Below are 18837 nucleotides of genomic sequence, written 5' to 3'. Positions count from 1 at the left end.
GTTGGGCTATCCAGCCAGACCACATCTCCTGTGCCTCACCATAGCCAGAGAGGAGTCTGTAGTGCATCATGTAATACATGCTCGTGCTGGAGAGCCTGGCCTATAGAGAAGAGAGGAAGTATATCCTCCCCTCTAAAACTGCAACTCACATGAGGCACCACAATGGCATTTCCAAATAAAACATTTCAGAGATAAGTTGAAATTTTTCCATTTTCTATTTTTAACCCAAAAGTTCAATCTTTCTGTGGAATAAAAACCTATTTTCCAATGAGATTTAATTAGTATTGTTATTTTTACAGAACTTAAGTCTTTGCTTATGCCTCACCTCAGAAGGTTTAATGCTGAATACAGTTACTATAAATATATCATCTATTGTAGCAGAAGTCCTTCTTCAAATTTCACCACTTAGACATACAAAATGTACCTGGAACAGCATGCAACAAAGAGGTGATCCTGATGACTTACAATCCTATAACTCCTTTAGTAATTGATTAGAAGCACTAATGTTTAGTCAAAATCTTGTTTCATAAACATTTTAAAATAAACAGGGCATTTAGAATTCAGTCCAATTTTGTAAGTGCTTTGTGGACTTGCAAAATTTTTGTAAGTATCCACGTATACCCCTTGAAACAGCCACATGTGTGCAAATTGTGCCTTTACCAATTTGATTTCTTCACATATATAAAGGGTATACATAAACTAAGCAAAGTGGGGGGGGCTGACGCCATGCCCCAAAAGGGGTGGGTCCAAGGGCAGAAGGGGCAGGGCCAAATATAATAGCCCTTAGTACCACTGGGACTGCAATGCTGGGCCCCTCACAGATGCGCGGATCGGCACTACAGCGCTACCAGCACTTCAGGGGGCCCAGAGCTACGGGCACCACCACTGCCAAAGTAACCAAAGTGGTTGGCACTCTGGGTCCCTTGAAAGACCAGGCCCCAGGCCCCATATGCCCTCCCGTCACCCGATCCCCCCCATCAGCATGGCCGGTAAATAAATACAGGAAACGGAGACAAGCTTTTCTTACAGTATCATGATGTAACTATCATTTTCTAAAAGACCCTGATCCCACTGAAGAATGATAAAATTTATCAAATTTTAAAGTTATTAAAAGACTAAAAGACTAAAGCTCGTACACAGATTTTCATTGGAGCAGTCTTTTGTCTGCAAATGATGTCCAATTAAAATTCAAATATTAGAACATCATTGTTTTTTCTCACGGAAAAATTTTAAAACAATTCAGCCTGGTTTGTTTTGTCACACCTTTCTCATTTCATTTCATCTTTGTTTCATTCCAGATTTGCCATTTTAATTTTATAGCTAACGATCAATTTTACGTTAAATATTTAGACATTATCAAAATGAGAAATTTTGAAGATGATGTTGCTGGTTTTCAAAAACAAAATATTTCTGGAATCTTCGTTCCACGCTTAATTATGACTTCTCATCTCAATTTGAAATTCCATTTGCTGATGGGCTGTAATCAAGACAGTTTTTAACTGGAAGAGCACCTCTGTTGTCTCCAAAGGAAGAGAGCTAATATCAGGACAACAAATGGCAGTGTGGTCCTATAACAGCATGTGCTGACTCAAGAACTAACTCAGCACTTGATCACCCAAATCCCTTCCGCTTGACAGTAATTGTGCTGCGATTGCAAAACAGACCTGTTGGAGGAGGCCAGTTAATGAAATAAAGATCCTGGTGAGAGGTCAGGATGCAAGATATCCCGCAATATGCATGACAGTTCAGAATTTCCCTGACAAGTCCCACGCCCCACACTTAAGCAAAAACGCCCCACTGCCCCCGGCTGGGGATCCTGCGGCTGGGGCTGCCTGTCCCACATATGTTTTCTGAATATCTTGCAACCTTACTGAGAGGTTAATGGGGTAGAAATTAGGACTATCTAAGGAAACCAGAAAGTCTGGCAAGATAAAGGGAAACAGAGATAGGAAGGACTGGCTACTGCGATTACTGCTGGATTTCCCAGAAGCAAGTGGGGAAACTGCTTCTTGGTTGTAAATATAATAATATGATTGGCGATAATATGGTGATTAGGAAGAACTGAAGTGATTGCCATGAGTTACTGTGGCTGGAAAATACTCTCAGGAGGCAACCAGGACAGATCCTAATTCAGAAAAGTATTTAATATGATCTTCAGTGCTTTCCTGAACAGGGGAATTGGGGCCTAAATGACTCCTGCTTAACTAGGACAGCAATAGAACAATTTTTGCTTAATGGGGACAGCTTCTGCCATCACCATATCATCAAGCACTTCACCTTCCATGAGACAAGTATGAAATTCTACCATCCAGATACACAATGCAGAAGTTGTCAAAAACAGAGAAGAAAGTTCATATGCTACAGATTGAATTTTTATTCATCTCATTATGTTACTTTAAAAAAATTAAATTCAGACTCGCTTTAATGACCTCTTAAGTGGCATGGGCTACATAGTTCCATCTCAACTAAGACAACAGTTTGGAACAGAAATTCATACTATACTAGAGTCCTGGGGAGAGGACAAAGCATATTTTCAGAGCTCTTCTCCTGCATACTCTCAAAGAAGACATCCATAATGGGATGAGAAACTATCCAAAATTACTAGCACTGATTCAAAACAAGCATTTCAGGGGCTTGCAGGAGGAAAAGACTTCATCTTGGGCCCTCTTCCCTTCTGCTATCTGCAGGACACAAATGTAGAGGGGACAAGCCATCTACACATACAGAAACAATGCTACAGTTGCTGCTCTTTGAATATCCTCCTACAGGCATTGTGCTTCTCATTTGTCTTTCCTTGCATAATCTCTCTCGGTATTCCTGCTGGAGCAGTATACCTGTCTCCCCCCATAGTCACAATATGAACAGAGCCACTATAGAACACTAAGATCCAAGCTGATTTATTCTTCCCTTCCAAAAAAGAATCCAGGTAAACTTTAAAGGAGGTCAAAATTTGAGCTAAGGTCTCAACTCCTTTTCCTCCTCCTTTTAACTACTCTGCCCAATTGGCTGATTTTTACCATTTATACTACAGTGTCTACATTCTCAATTGTATTAAATACACCCTTCACATTTGCTGATTCCTCTACTTTCCTGCTCAACTGCCAGATAATTTTTCCACTTGTTTCCAAAAGGTACAAACAAAGTTTGCATCTTTGAAGGACTTCCATTGCTCGTGGAATATGTTTGACTTGGAAACAATCCCATTTCATCTTACTGTACTCTCAGAGGTTAGCTCTTCTTGATCACAAATCAATCCATATTTTATTGTTTTACAGAACTCTACAGATCATATAAAACTGGAAGAGTAATTATAAATATTCCAAAAACTTTCCACTAATTCTCTACATTATTAAAATACAGGCTTTTTGAATGACTTTGGACAGTTCCTTATACCTCCCCATTTTTTGGGCTATTGAAGAATAACATTTTAGGGTCTATAAGTCATACGTAGCGCTCATTAATATTTGCAATGCATTTTTCTACCTATGATATACAGCACTCTCCTGCACAAGAAATGTTTGACCTCTGGGATTTACAAAACTATAAAAACATATTAGGTCTGCCATGCAAATCCATTTAATTTTAAATTCTCTTTCTTTTTCCCCTGGTATTTTGCTGGTGACTGTAAAGACATCTCATAGTTACACAACATAAGAGGCTCTAAAGCCACAATGGACTATTTCACATAAAATTTGTTACATAAATAAGATTTAATCAATATCAAGCACTCTCTTTTCAAGACTTCATCCTTGGAAAAAATACTACGCAGTCTGTAGACAAAATCTCCAACACACACCTAGAGGAATTCCATCATACAGGAAAGCAGAGCTGAATTAGGCTTTTTCCCCATATTAAGGCTCTGTATTATGAGGCTGCTACACAGGAAGGCCGCACCATCCACAGGTCCACAATTTCTCTCATTCACGGTTCGCCTTGCCCAGCTGTGCTGGCACCATGCCATCCTGAGCACATGATTCAGCATGCTCACACTTTCTCAGAGCTCCCTCTCAACCACATTAATGCTGCTAAATGAACATACAGACTTAGGACACCAAAAAGAAAAGTGAGTGATTTAGACAGTGGTCAACAGGCTAGGAAGGGGGAAAAAAAAAAAGTGATGACATTAAGCCAGAAAGTTGGCTTACCATATAAGCTGGCAAGGAGTCATACTGTGGCCTCAGTAGCTAGACGGTACAGCAAAACTAAACTGCTTCCCATCACAATGCTCCTGAGGGATCCCGCCCCTGCTAGCCCTTCCCTCCCAAAAGGGCAATAAGATTCTCAATTAGCAAGTTCACAGAACTGTTTTGGGTGATTAAAGTTGAGGGTGACTGCATCATCTTTGCGTTCCAGTTTGGGTGTTAAGTTGCTGGTTTTAAGTTAAACCTGTTTATTGACTGTTAAGTAGCAGGCAAGAAAACATTCTTTGTACACACACACACTCTCTCTCTCTCTCTCTCTCTCTCTGAGAATTCACAGTTTCCACCATTCAAATAGCAAGGCTTTCCTCTACTGTACCCTACTTCTGCATGACATTCAATACTGAGTTCTGCCCATTCTCCTACATGTTCCCTTTGCCTCCTTTTCCAGATGCAGTGGGTGTCTTAAGATGTACCAGTCATCAGTGGCTCGTAGGAGCTGCTATGACAGCTAGTGAGAGCCAGAGTAGAAAGAAACCCCAGCAAGCTTATAGCACAATTGCTATGTAAGCTGCAGCCCACCAGATGATTCCCACTGGGTAGGGAAGTCCTCCATGAGGTGGAGCAGGACAGTGTTTGAATGGCTTTGTATTTGTTGATTCGGGAGCATTCATGTATTTTATGGCTTTAATTTCTTGGTACAGGAGAAACAAAAATAAAGTGAAATTGTCCATACTTAAGAAGGTCAGCATATGAACCTAGTATGTTGATGTTCACATTTGACTGAGACCAACAGGGAGGAGGAGGGAAGGAGTACAGGTAAGTTTCCACCTTTGATGCTGCTGTTTGACTGGAGAGTTTTCTGCAAGATGTCAAGTTTGCCAGAAATGGAGCATTGCTGGGCTTATGTCAGAGTAAGTGCAAAGGTTCTCAACTAGCCAGCCAACTGCAATTGAAGGAGCAAAGAAACAGAGCATGGAAAGGCAAACTTTGACTAGTTAGCAAAAGGTCAAAGACCCAAGAAATCAGGCCTGAGATGGTGGGCACAGCCACAGTTTGCCTGATAAGTGCATGAACTAATGAATTTCTGTGTTTTGGAACTGAAAATTAATATCTGATGATAGAAAAGAGGTGCTGTTCAAGATAAAATCATTAAAATGATATAAACTGATTTCAGTAGATACTAAAATCTTTTTTAAGGTTTGCTTGTTTTTTTAAAGGTTAATTTACTTGAAAAAGAATTTTTTTAGTTGTCCTATAGCAAAGGCAAAACGAATATGGAAAAGGAGGGGGATGAAAAAACAAAAACAAAACCAGAAAACCAAAAAGTCCTCGAAAAGTCCTTTTTGTCAAAAGACAGAAAATTTTCACCTGAGCAAAAATTTGGTTAAAAAGGTCATTTTTCATCCACAAGTAGTTTTGAAGAAAAAATGTCAAGCCAGTTCTAATTCGAATGGTTTGATGAAATAGGTACCTGCATGGCACACCACATTGATCCTTTATTAGGGTTACCATGAGGATTTCCACGGATTATGGATCATTAGTTGAGGGAGAATTATTAGATCAGAAATTTGTATCGTAAGAAGAGATAATAAAGTAGCCTGCAGTATCATTTTGTCTGCAGGTAAAATTATTACACTTGGCTTTAGTTTTAGAACATAAACAGCAGATACTGAAGAATAATACACGGAGTACACAAAAGTTAGTACTTGAAACAGCCTTCCAAAACCAGTTTGTGGACACTACAGACCCATGCTATTCTTTCCTGAGATTTTCCCATCTATTGATTTAAAATCTGGGTCAGAGAGACATTCTTCCAATGCACCATTCACACCAACTTATGGAATCAGTTACACTTGCAGAGACAGTACCTCCTCTCTGGCTTGGGTCTGTGTCTTTGAGAATGCCGGCTGCCTCTCAACATTCCTCTGTTTGAATGGCTGTCGTTGCGGCCCAGGGAGGAAACTGAAGCCCAAATACCTCTCTGAAGCCGCTCCTCATTTCTGTGAAGTGGCACAGACGTACGGATAGCAGAGATGACATGGCCGGAATAAGGGGTCAAGGAATCTTCAACATGGTGGGAATGCTGTGATGCAAGAGTTCTTTCCAAGTCTGGGTACTGTTGCCCTGATCTGGGATAACCCCGGTCATGGTAATAGCTTGGGAGGCAGGGCCGAGTTTGCTCCATCACGCCACCACTGCAACTTCGAGAGCAAGCAGACCAAGGGCCCCAACTGCCCCATATGCCTGGGATTCCTGCATTGCTGTCTTCAGAACTTTGTTCTTCTATCCTCTGGGGAACCTGAAGACACATAAGGATAGAATCAGAGTAGCCAGAAATTACACTGCAATATCAATCAAAGCTCTATTTTCCTGTTTAAAGCCATTCATTCCACCCTTATGGAAATTAAAAGCTGACTGGGAGATGATTAATTTATATTTATTCAGATGCTATATCAGACATGTGTTTCATTCTGCTAGCACGGGAAGTAGCATCCCTCCTAGAACCATCAGCCCTTCAAACAAAGTTGTTTTTGGACTTTCTGGACAGGGCTGGATTTCCCTTTGGCCTCCACTGTGGAAAATGCTGTTCAGCATGAAGTTCAGAAGTGTGGAGACGGAAAACTGTTTCTTCCTACACCTCCACAGCAAAGTCAGATGAGAGGTGAAATCAGACAAAATAAAAACCTCAAGTCACTTAGAGACGGAAAGACACAACATAAAAGATCGGTGTTACATTTTTTTAATCGCTGTGACAGACCAAAATGCCCCTGCTTGTTTTTCCCTGGTCTGTGACTAAACAATGGAGACTGCAAGTGGTGACTTGAGTATGATATGACATTTCAGACTGAACATTTAATGGAATGAGCAAAATCAAAAGAGGACAAGAAAGTTGCATTATTGAAAAAGGGCATTGCATCCTCTCCTTTTTCTATTAACCGAACTTGCGATGAGCTGTATTGTAACCCGACAACCTCAGAAGCAGGATTAGCAATCTACTTCTGCATTGTTAAAGGGGAGAGAAATAAGATAATGCAGCTTTGGCTGGAGCAGCTTGCTTGCCTCAGCTATCAGAGGGGTAGCTGTGTTAGTCTGCCTGCAAAAACAACAAGAAGTCCTGTGACACCTTATAGACTAACAGATATTTTGGAGCATAAGCTTTCGTGGGCAAAGATCCACCATCTGAAAAAGCGGGTCTTTGCCCACAAAAGCTTATGCTCCAAAATATCTGTTAGTCTGTAAGGTGCCACAGGACTCCTCGCCATTTTTGCCTCAGCTACACAATCTATTCTTCACTCATCTTTATGGTATGAGTAGGCACAGCCAACCCATGCAGTGGGCCCAATGAGGATAGAACAGGGCAGTAATGGGTTTCCCAATTCCTCTGTGTGGCCCACAGTCAAGACCACTCTTCCCTGAAAGATGAATACTTGGATGGGTACCCAGGAGAGATGTAGGTGCCATCCAGCTGATAAGCATAGCATTCGCAGCTGGCAGCATGTGTGTCTATTTGTAATACATATCCACACATTCCATGGTGCGCATAACAAAATTTATTCCATTAATGGATAGGAAAAATTGGAGACAACACTGGTCAAGACTTAGACCTTTTAGTACTATTGCATTTCATATTTGCAAGTCAAGAGTTAAGGCATTTTGATCACACAGTTCACACAAGTTTATTTTTCTCTGAATGGATGAGCCGCTAGTCGTCAAATCAAGTTTCCAAGGCAAATACTCGAGTTTTTTTTTTTTTTTATACAGAAATATAATGTAATGTTTGCTGAAAGTTGTTGTTTCAGGTAATGTTCCTGTCAATAAATCTGTTCACTAACCTTTCCACTGAACATGAATACAAGAAGCACACACTGCAAAGAACATTTCAGTTGGAATGCGAAAAATGGAACAGTCATGAATAATTTTTCACTCCAAGGATGAGTTTCTAAAAAGATGGACACAGCTCTCTTTCTGGGACATATTTTCTTTACAAGAGGATGGTCTCCTAATAAAATAAGTGCTATTACTGGTTTTGTTCCAAGGATCATTTATGCAGTAGGGGAGAGATTAACAACTATATTCTTTGCCTCTAGTCAAAGGCTGATTGAACTGCAAACCCTCTCTGCCGATCAGAACGTGCTATGGAACAACTAGCCATAAACATGGGAAGACTTTAGGGGAATGTGGTTTGCAAATATGGCTTGACTACACAATTACAAAATGAAAAGCTCAGCCAGAACAGGATTTGTGGTAGAAGACGTAACTATCAGTTGTGGTTCACGTAATCTGAAACATTCCCCCCGCCCCTCGAGGATCCTCTCCCTTTTTCATCACCAACCACATAAAAAAACCCTCTGCATTTAATTGTAACTAGCAAATAATAAAAAGCATCTGTATTAATGTGATGTGTTCTCAGTTTCTGCCATGTTACTTGGAAAACAGGAGCAGATGTCTCTGTATTTAATAATATTTCTTTCTCCATGGGTAGCCCTTTTGGCATCAGCCTATTAAATCCAATTGCCTGTACAACCTAATAACTACATAATGGTTGAAAGTATGAACAATATGCAACAAGGTACTGGTTTCTGGCAGTTATATTTGCATATATTTCCAGTAACAGAAAAGCGCTGGCTCATAATACAAGCAAACAAATGAGTTATTCTTCAATTTGCAGCTTTTTCACTGAACACCAGGATAACAGCATCATAGTAAATATAAAACTACCAGGTGTTAAATTAAGATCATCATCCATCATCCTCCGTGCACTATTTTGCAATGAAATTTACTTACCATTGAAGCAAATGTCCATTTCTATCAGAGATGCATCAAATTTTATTTGTCTGGATTGCTTAGTCATCATTTTATGGCAACTCACTGAAACTTTTTGCAAAGCCACAGGCATTCATCAGTTTGCAAACAAGCTCAACCGACCACTTAAAATGCACCATTTTTTATATAGAAACAGACATGAAAGTGACAAGTGTTGACCTGCTAGAGAAAGACCATCCGTCTCTCAGACCTCAACACACATCAGATAAATTATATTTTGTCTGGCAAAAGGCAGCAGGAAAGTAGTTTCACACACCTTAATCTCAGCAGTAAAACTAGACATAGCAGTGCTGGCTTTCATCTAGGTATTTGCATTAGGAGGTAATACCAGGAGAAAAAAAAAAAAAAAAAAAAAACAACGAGCATGTCTCATATTCTGGTGTATTCATTAATGGGATTTACGCAGAGGTTGGGGAAATTCTCAGGAAAGGGGAAGTTTAGATAGCAGATCTGGCAGAATTTATATAACACTTTTCATTTTCAAAGCTCTTTACAACATTAACTGAACCCTCACATCAGTCTTAGGAGGTAACAGAGTGGGCAAAATTCCCAGTTTTGAAGGTTGAAGAAAACAGAGGAGTTGGAATCTCAGGGCCTGTGTACACAACATTGGCAGTTTGTACTACACCACTTTAAACTGAAGTAAATTAATGTAAACTATGTACAGGTTGAATCTCTCTAATCCAGAACTCTTGTCTGGCAACATCCGTAATCCCAATTTTCAAAACAAAAAGTAGCCTAGTCGAGTAGCACTTTAAAGACTAACAAAATAATTTATTCAGTGAGCTTTTGTGGGACAGACCCACTTCTTCAGGCCATAGCCAATTTTATTTAGCTGGACAACCATTTTTCACGGGTGTGGCCAAGTTTCCTGTGATTCCATAAAGTTTGTTTACCGCCACCAGTCCTGAATCTCAGTGTTCTGTGCTGTCATTTAGCTGTAATTTACCCCTAAATGTCCAGAAGCAGTGGAAGTGTTGGCAATGCTGCTAGACAATATTGACCTTCCATGGTCTGGCAATTTCCCTCATTCAGCACGAGTAAACAAAATTCTCAGCCAAATTCAAAAACAAATTCAAATAATTTCTCACTCCTATTCACTAAAAGAAGAGTATCACCCTTTAGAAACAAAGGCTGTAATATAGAAAAATAGCAACTTCTTAAAACCTAAGGCCAGAGATTTCTCATTACTGACTCTGCTGCATTGTGAGATATTAGATCTTAAATCTGTCAGAGTCAAACAACTATTATTTGTATAGGGCATCAGCTTACAGAAATGGCATATTTTGAGGGGATATAAAATTTAGGGGAATTCCCAGACCAAGCTGAGAGAATCAACCCTGGGCAAATTGCTTAGACCCAGGCCACTTACAGCCCAGGCTAGAGTCCCCTTCTCAATAAGGTGAGCAAAGACAGCCACAAAAGTACCTCTGCTGCCTGTCTTGGGACTTGAGCTGTGCCCAAGATAAGACTAAAAATATGCCCAAATATGCCAATAACAAACAACTCAGAAAAAGCAACTAAGAAAAGGCCACAAACATACCCCAAAATATAGAGTTACAAAATATGGAGTCAAGGAAACTCTTAATATATTGGTCTGATATTCTAGGAAGCCTCCATCTTAAGTGGAATTAGCAGTAGATAGATAACTACAAAAGCCAAAATTGATGAAGGTAGCTAAGAGAGCAAAAGATTAAGTTAATCTAACCTGGTAGAACCACGAACTATATCTCAAAACCAAACTCATCTCCATACTAAGATGATTCAGTTCTGTTGCTCTACTGACTGCTGAGAGCTTCAGAAACATCAGGTAATTTAAGAGCCTAGTTGCGTAGGTGGGTGGGCTCTTCACCAGTCAAGAAAGGAACCAGCACTAAACTTAGCTCTGTTTCAGCACCTGCCTCAATTCATTGGTTGAACCACCTTTGCTTGAATATTCAGAGATATTTTCCTGTCTCAGCCCATTCAGATTCCTGATCTGACTCAGGAATTTCCTACAGGCACCTCCCTTCTCTGTCAATTCTTATTGTCTGACCTTCTGCCTCACAGTCACCTCCCAGCTCAATTCTTTCCCCTATTAGCGGAAGCTGCTGGCAATTCTCTAGCCCAGCGGAGCTCTTGCTTTTATAAGAGCCAGGTCCTTTTCAGGCTGTCAACTGACCCTTAGCTCCACAGCCTTGGCTGGTGTGCAGCTAATTAGTCACATGTGGGGCTGGACCCTGCTCCCCTCAAAAGGGCCAGTAACCCTGACACATTCTTTGTTGATCTTAATATATTCAAGTTCTTAGCAATGCACATGAATCCTGATGTACTATACAGGCAGTTAATTAACCCTGTCCATTAGGGGAATTTACAAGCTCGGCTGGAAGATGGCAAGATCAGAAAGATTAATCACTTTAAAACAAGGAGTATTGGGTCTTGTAAAGGTGCAGCCAGCTGCCTAGCTCCAGAGCAAGGAATTCACAGCATTTTTGTACAGTAGCTCCCTAAATTCATTACGTTCAGAGAAGTTTACAAGCTCTTCTGGCAATTCATGCTGAGCACATAAACCAAATAACTGATTCTTGACTCCCCGGGCCCCTCTACTCTCCGATTTGCTCACTTTGATAATTTTTTTTTCTGATTTGTCAACCTTGATTACTATTTTTGGTTCTCTATATCTTAAATATTGAGTCTGTTCTGGTCTGGCTATGGTCTGAAGAAGTGGGTCTGTCCCACAAAAGCTCACCTAATAAATTATTTTGTTAGTCTTTAAGATGCTACTTTATTGCATTTGTCAAGTATCAGAGGGGTAGCCGTGTTAGTCTGGATCTGTAACAGCAACGAAGGGTCCTGTGGCACCTTATAGACTAACAGATGCAAATGATAGATGAAGTGAGTCTGTGCTCACGAAAGCTCATGCTCAAAACTTTTCTGTTAGTCTATAAGGTGCCACAGGACCCTTCGTTATTGTTTATTGCATTTGTGATTTGATAGTATATAGACTAGCACGGCTTTCTCTCTGTTACCAAATAAATGCTGTGTAAGGAACTGACATACAGCTGGTCAAAAAATATTAAAGAAATATTAAGGACAACAGTTTCATCAGGTCCAGGGTTGAATTTCTGGAGGGAGGAGAACAAAGTGATAGAACAGCCAATAGCCTTGTAATGAGGATACTTGACTGGAACCAAATAAAGCCAGGTTCAGTTCCCTGCTGATTTGGACCAAATACCCTAACTAGGCTCTTGGCTCTTTGGGGTAAGAGGGCAGTTACGTTTCTAGCAAGCTGCATGGCCACACAGCTATTTATTTAGTCCCACACAAGCCACCCAGCAGACAGTGAAGGGTGGAAACCTGCAGCAGCTGCGGGAGGGTTGACCCACTCCTGCCCACCCTCCAACTTGCTGCAACTCAGATGGTCCGCCCCTAGCCTGACTGACACCTCGACCACAGCCGGCAGCCCAACTCTGCAGTGCTTGGGGCCCAGGCCCAGTTGTCTCCCCCAACCACAGTCCAGCCCTGGACCCTCCCTAAACCTCCCCCTCTTTAGCTGATGTGGCCCCAGATCCCCACCCCTTCCTCCCCACCCCCACATGTACCTGCCATGGCCAGGGCAGCCCAGATTCCCATCACCTCCACATTGGTGCATACAACAAAATTCATTCTGCTCAGGTGTGGGAAAGACAGAGGGAACCACTGGGGAAGGGGGCGGGTTTTTTTTTTTTTTAATCATTTTTAAACAATTTTCCTGAAGATCTAATTTTTGTTTGATGTTAAGCAAATACAATACCTGGAATTATTTGCACCAACCAAGTGAGGGGCTGTTGGCGGTGAGGACAAAGACAAAGTTATTATGGGAGAACCTGACGCAAATGGATAAGAGCATGAATGCTGGCAGAGCTGAGACAGTTGTGGGGGAGAACAAAGGTCCACAAAGGAGGAAAAACAGGGAGGAGCAGAGTTGTATAGAGTATTGAATGTAAAATGGGAAATTAATGAAGGCACTCAAATAGAGAAGTTATTGTGGTGCCAAGTCCTATATTTTGATTGAAGATCTAATGTTATTTGCAGTTTTTCTTAAAACCTGAGCTTCTAGAGTCATGTGATTATACAAGACAAGGTATGAGGGGTTAATGCAACTATCTAGCCCTCAAGATTGCAGAGAAAAAGCCCCTTTGTCAACAGGTCCTTACCCCTGACAAAAATGAGGGATAAAGGGTTATCGACAAGGGTGGGGTTTGGTCGACAAAACCCCATCTACGTGGTTTGTTTTGTGATGACAAAAGCCTCTGCTGAGATTGCGGTCTCGTGCATCTATACAAATGAGGCACGTAACTATGCAAATGAGCATCCATTTGCATTGCTGAGTGCCCTCATTTGCATGACCATGCCCACAGCAGCGCGCCATGTAGATATAGCCTGGATGTATTGACCTACTAGCTAATAATAGTTATGAACAGTCTGACCAAGTTTTAGATGCAAAAAAGCAGCGTTTGTTGATATAACATACTAGCAGCAATGCAGTATGACCAAATCAACACTACAGGTTGAATCTCTCTTGTCCAGCACTCACCCTCTGGCAACATCCTTAATCCAGCATGATTTTAGTTAGCCAGATGACCACTTACTGTGGGTGTGGCCAAGTTTCCCATGGGTCCATAAAGTTTGTTTACAGCCACCAGTCCTGGCTCTCAGTGTTCTGTTCTGTTGTTTAGCAGTAATTCACCCCCAAATGTCTTCTAAGAGCCCAGTAGCAGTGCGGGTGCTGATCACAGTAACCTCCTGTGATCTGTCAAATTCTCATCTCGCATGGGTCAGGTCCCAAGGGTGTTGGACGAGGGAGGTTCAGCCTGTAGAATTATGCCAGTGCCCTTTAGTGCCAAGTCCTGCTATTTCAAGGGAACAACCTGAACATTGCTGTGCAAAAAAAGAGAGAGCAGACAAAAAAAAAAGAAAGCAGTCCAGAGGCACTTTAAAGACTAACAAAATAATCTGTTAGGTGATGCACTTTCATGGGAGACCCCCACTTCTTCAGATCACAGGCAGCTATGATCTGAAGAAGTGGGTCTGTCCCATGAAAGCTCATCACCTAATAAATTATTTTGTTAGTCTTTAAAGTGCTACTGGACTACTTTTTTTTTGTTTTGTTTTCATATTATAGAGACTAGCACGGCTTTCTCTCTGTTACTTACCATACAAAAAAGTGCTTCCACTCACATTTCTGATCGTTAGACTCCAGCACAGAGTTACACGATAGCTGTGAGGTGGGCTATAAACACTGTCAGGAAGGGCTACTCTCATCCTACTTGTCAAACTCCAACCCAGCTTAAAGTTTTGGCTTTTTCATTTCAAAAGAAAAGGGAGAATAGTTAACAAATCTTTTTAAAACAAAGTGTCAGTTAGGGTTAAAAGTGCATTCAACAGTCCCTAAAATATGTGACAGCTTTTTGGAGGGCTAGGGAGGAATCCTTTACAGAACATTAGAAAGAGTGTGGAAATGAACAGCTATGGGTCCAGCCCATTTACATGTTATATAAATCCATCACCAAACTCAACTCCTGCCCCCTTCCCCAAAATATGCTCCTGCAATCCTACTATGGACCAAAGAAAATTTCTAAAAATGTGCAAAAGGAGAAACTACATAGTTCATAGCTTAACAAAAACCCATGTACCAATTTATTTTCAACACTGAATACATTTCTGAAAAAAAAATTAAGAAGGAATGTTCAGGTAAAGTGAGTGATATAAATCATAGGTGGGAACAGGGAAGTGACTGCACACCTTTGTGTAAAAGTCTGGCAGCATTCTCCTGCAAACCCACTCTAACAGGTGGCATTCATCCTGCTGGAAGATGTCATGTGGGTCTTGCTGACACACTACTGCAAAACAAAAAAAGGAGTCATGTAGCACTTTAAGGACTAACAAAATAATGTATCAGGTGATGAGCTGTCATGGGACAGACCCACTTCTTCATATCTGGAAGGGAAAAGAGGGTCTGTCCCATGACAGCTCATCACCTGATACATTATTTTGTTAGTCCTTAAAGTGCTACATGACTCCTTTTTTTGGTTTTTTTAAAGATGCAGACTAACATGACTATGACTATTCACCACACTAGTGCAAATTCCTCTGAAGGTATAAAATAGATGGCTGTGACACTCTAGAGAATGAGAGGAATGAGGGTATAAATGAACATATTTTAACTGTGTAGCAAGAGGTTTTTATGAATAATATCAGAGAGGTAGCCAAGTTAGTCTTTATCTTCAAAAACATCAAGAAGTCCTGTGACACCTTACAGACTAACATATTTTGGAGAATAAGCTTTTGTCAGCAAAGACCCGCTTCCGCAGATGCATGAGAGGGGAGGGTTTCAGGGGAGGATTTAAAGAGGGTGTCTCAGTAAAGGAAAGAGCCAGAGCTGATAAGGTCTATTCAGTCAGGATGGATATGGCCCATTATTGGCAGTTTATGTGGAGCTGCAAACATCAAGAAAGGAGAACATCAAGAGCATCTCCTCTCTTGACGTTCGCAACTCCACATAAACTGCCAATAATGGGCCATATCCATCCTGACTGAATAGACCTTGTCAGCTCTGGTCCTCCCCTTTACTGAGACACCCTCTTTAAAAACCTCCTCTGAAACACCACCCTCCCCTTCATGCCTCTGACAAAACAGGTCTTTGCCCACGAAAGCTTATGCTCCAATATATCTGTAAGTCTACGAATAATAGTAATAAGAGCTAAGAGTTCAGCAGATCTCAAACTGATTTATAAAGGAGGTCAAGATCATTGCCCCATTTCACAGATAAACAGAAGTAAAGAATTGGGACAAATCAAAGTGCAAATAGTTGCCCAGGGAGCTATAAAATATGTTGTGTATAGGGATTTAAGTCTACTTAAATCTACTCTTTACTTAGCTCTAATTCTTAAGTTAATTAATATTTGATTTCTGCCCCCCATAGTAGTAATAATATTAAATGTTAGAATTGTGAAAAATTGGAAATTGACCTCTTGATAAGAAAAGAGGATTCTATGATCACTTACTCATATCTTTTTGACTCTAGATACACTTATTCAAACTATAAAAGAGCAAATCTGAGACAAGTGGAATGGTGTAACTTGCAGGGGTTAATAAGGGGAGAAGGAAACCGAGGCTTGAATTAGGCAGCTGCATCCATTCACTGTTCATTTCCAGACTTCTGAGGATTTGGGGATTTTAAATTATTCTCTGGAAATTTGAATACTTTTCTGGATGTAAGGCAGATTCCACTGGTACAGCCCAAAATTATTTTCTAATGAAAGCTCTGTTTACTAATACTACACAGACATGTTTATCACACCCCTTAGGACTTTCACCCCTTATACTACCCGACAATTTACCTTGGTTTATATTTTATGAAATATGCCTTTGGTGAGTGAACATCAGTTGCCAGTGGAACAGAAAAGCAGTTTCTTATGCCTTCCTATATTTCCAATATGCATAGTCACTGGCTCTGAATCAAAAATTTCACTGCAACCAGCCATCCATAAACTATTAAAAATCCAGTGCAATTTCTAACATTGCCTCCATTAGACAAGGAAGAAACAAGATCCACGTCTCAGGATTTAGACAGCAGTTGCTAAAACTATGTGAAAATGTCCCAAAAGAGGAAATAACACTCTTATTTTAAGCCAGAAATATTTTGCATCTAACTAGCTGTGCATGAAACTGAAGATGAAGTAATCTACTATACATTTGAGACAATCTGTTCGTCTGTGGGTCTGTCTGTCTGTCTGTTCAAGAACTCCTCCTAAACAGTACAAGCTAGAACCACCAAATTCGGTATGCAGCTTCCTCTTATCGGCTGTGTCTACACTAGCCCAAAACTTTGAAATGGCCATGCAAATGGCCATTTCGAAGTTTACTAATGAAGCGCTGAAATACATATTCAGCACCTCATTAGCATGCGGGCGGCCGCAGCACTTCAAAATTGACCCGGCTCGCCACCGCGTGGCTCGTCCAGACGGGTCAATTTTGAACTGCTGCGGCTGCCCGCATGCTAATGAGGGGCTGAATATGTATTTCAGCGCTTCATTAGTAAACTTCGAAATGGCCATTTGCATGGCCATTTCGAAGTTTTGAGCTAGTGTAGACACAGCCATCATAACATAAAGCAAGGAAAGGGTCCGTTTATCTCAGGAAAACGGGACATGCCTGATACAAGATTGTTTCTTGTAAACCCATACAGAAAAAAGAATGAATCACCAGGCAGGTCAATGGGGCTGGAAGGGGCATGGCACCCCCACCCTCATCTGGGACTGCCTTAGCCCCAACCCTCCTGCCCCCTTAAGCACCTTTTAGGGAACACAAGGGCTGAAACTCCCCTTCCCAGCATGGACATGGGAATATTAAGGGTTGTTCCCCTTGGGCAGAGAGGGTGCATCTACACTAGCCAGCTACTTTGAAGTAGCCGGCACAACGTCAAAATAGTACGCGTCGCATCTACACGTACCATGCTCTATTTCAACATTGAAATCGACATTAGGCAGTGAAACGTTGAAATTTCTATTCCTATCCGAAGATGGGAATAGTGTCCTACTTCAACGTTCAACATCAAAGTAGGGCATGTGTAGATGATCCGCATCCCGCTATGTCAAAATAGCAGGGTCCTCCATGGTGGCCATCAGCTGACGGGTTGAGAGATGCTCTGTCCAGCCCCTGCGGGGCTCTATGGTTGCCACATGCAGCAGCCCTTAGCCCAGGGGGTCCATGCTGCGTGCATGGGGTCTGCAACCTGTTGTCAGCTTTGAGGATCTCATGCTGTGCAGGCCAAGTATGTCTGGGAGGGGCCCTTTAAGAGAGAGGCTTGGGACTTTGCTGGCCCCTTATTTCAACGGGGAGCACTTGTGTGTGTGGACACTCCGCATTTCCTTCCAGGGCAGCTCCTTTTGACATTCTCCATCACTAGTTCAACATTGAACGTCGATGGCACCAGCCCTGAAGGACGTGTAGATGATATGTGTCAAAGTAGCCTATTTCTATGTTCTTACATCGAAATAGGCTACTTCGACATAGTGTGCTAGTGTAGATGTAGCCAGAGTGAGTAAAAAGCACACAGTTTGCTGCATTCCTTACTCTGGCTGGGAAGCCGATGAACCTGGAGCTGCCCCAGCTAGGGAACATGCAGCTGTTCCCTGGCTGTACCCATTGAAGATCCAGAGTCTGTGGAGAGAGCTGGGGTAGTCCTCTCTCCCCAGGGCAGCCCTGCATATTGAATCCCTCATCCCCACCCCAATGTAAAGATTTAAATGCAGCACAGGCATTTTCATTTTATTTTCCAAAAAAGAAAAATTGAGTTAAGGACCTGAGCAATGCCAGGCAAATCTTCTAGTGTTTTGTAAACGACAGCTTCCTAATATAATATTTGGTCATATTAAAACTTAACAAGTACAGGAATAATCTTGCAGGTAAACACACAGTCACCTCACACAGCAATTAGCAGTAAAATCTGATGAAGTAGGTTTTACCCACAAAAGCTCATTACCTAATAAACAAAATTGTTGGTGTTTAAAGGTGCTACAGGACCTCTGGTTTTTGTTTTGGTTTTTTTGTTTGTTTTTTGCGTGGGTTTGCGGTAGCTACAGACTGACATGGCTACCCTTCTGAGACTATTTAGCAATGAACACATTAACTTTATCTTTATAGTAAACCATCAAGTTATGCAGGGGTTGCATCCTTGCAACCCATGCATAACTCAAATTTTCACACAGGTCGAGGGGAGACAGGAACCAGGGCTGGTCAGTTTCCTTCTCCCAGGGTGGTGGGGAGCAGGGAACTGCGGGGGGGAGCCATGAGCTGGTCAGTTTCCCAGGTCCTGCAAGTGATGGGGAGCTGGGAACCAGTAGCAGCC

The 18837-nt window shown here is 41.5% G+C and overlaps 1 protein-coding gene across 1 annotated transcript in view; it reads right to left on the bottom strand.

The window, feature by feature from the left end:
- THSD4 (thrombospondin type 1 domain containing 4) overlaps positions 1 to 18837 on the bottom strand; it is a 593806-nt gene that overhangs the window by 549927 nt on the left and 25042 nt on the right. Inside the window, exon 3 of the mRNA XM_075006841.1 lies at positions 6011 to 6441. Within this exon, the coding sequence (XP_074862942.1) occupies positions 6011 to 6441 (431 nt within the window). The remainder of the gene's footprint in view (positions 1 to 6010; positions 6442 to 18837) is intronic.

Source organism: Carettochelys insculpta, chromosome 12 (genome assembly GCF_033958435.1).
Source record: "Carettochelys insculpta isolate YL-2023 chromosome 12, ASM3395843v1, whole genome shotgun sequence".
NCBI classification, from domain to species: Eukaryota; Metazoa; Chordata; order Testudines; family Carettochelyidae; genus Carettochelys; species Carettochelys insculpta.
The sequence above is the reverse complement of the archived record's forward strand: the minus strand, read 5'-3'. Positions and strand labels throughout refer to the sequence as shown.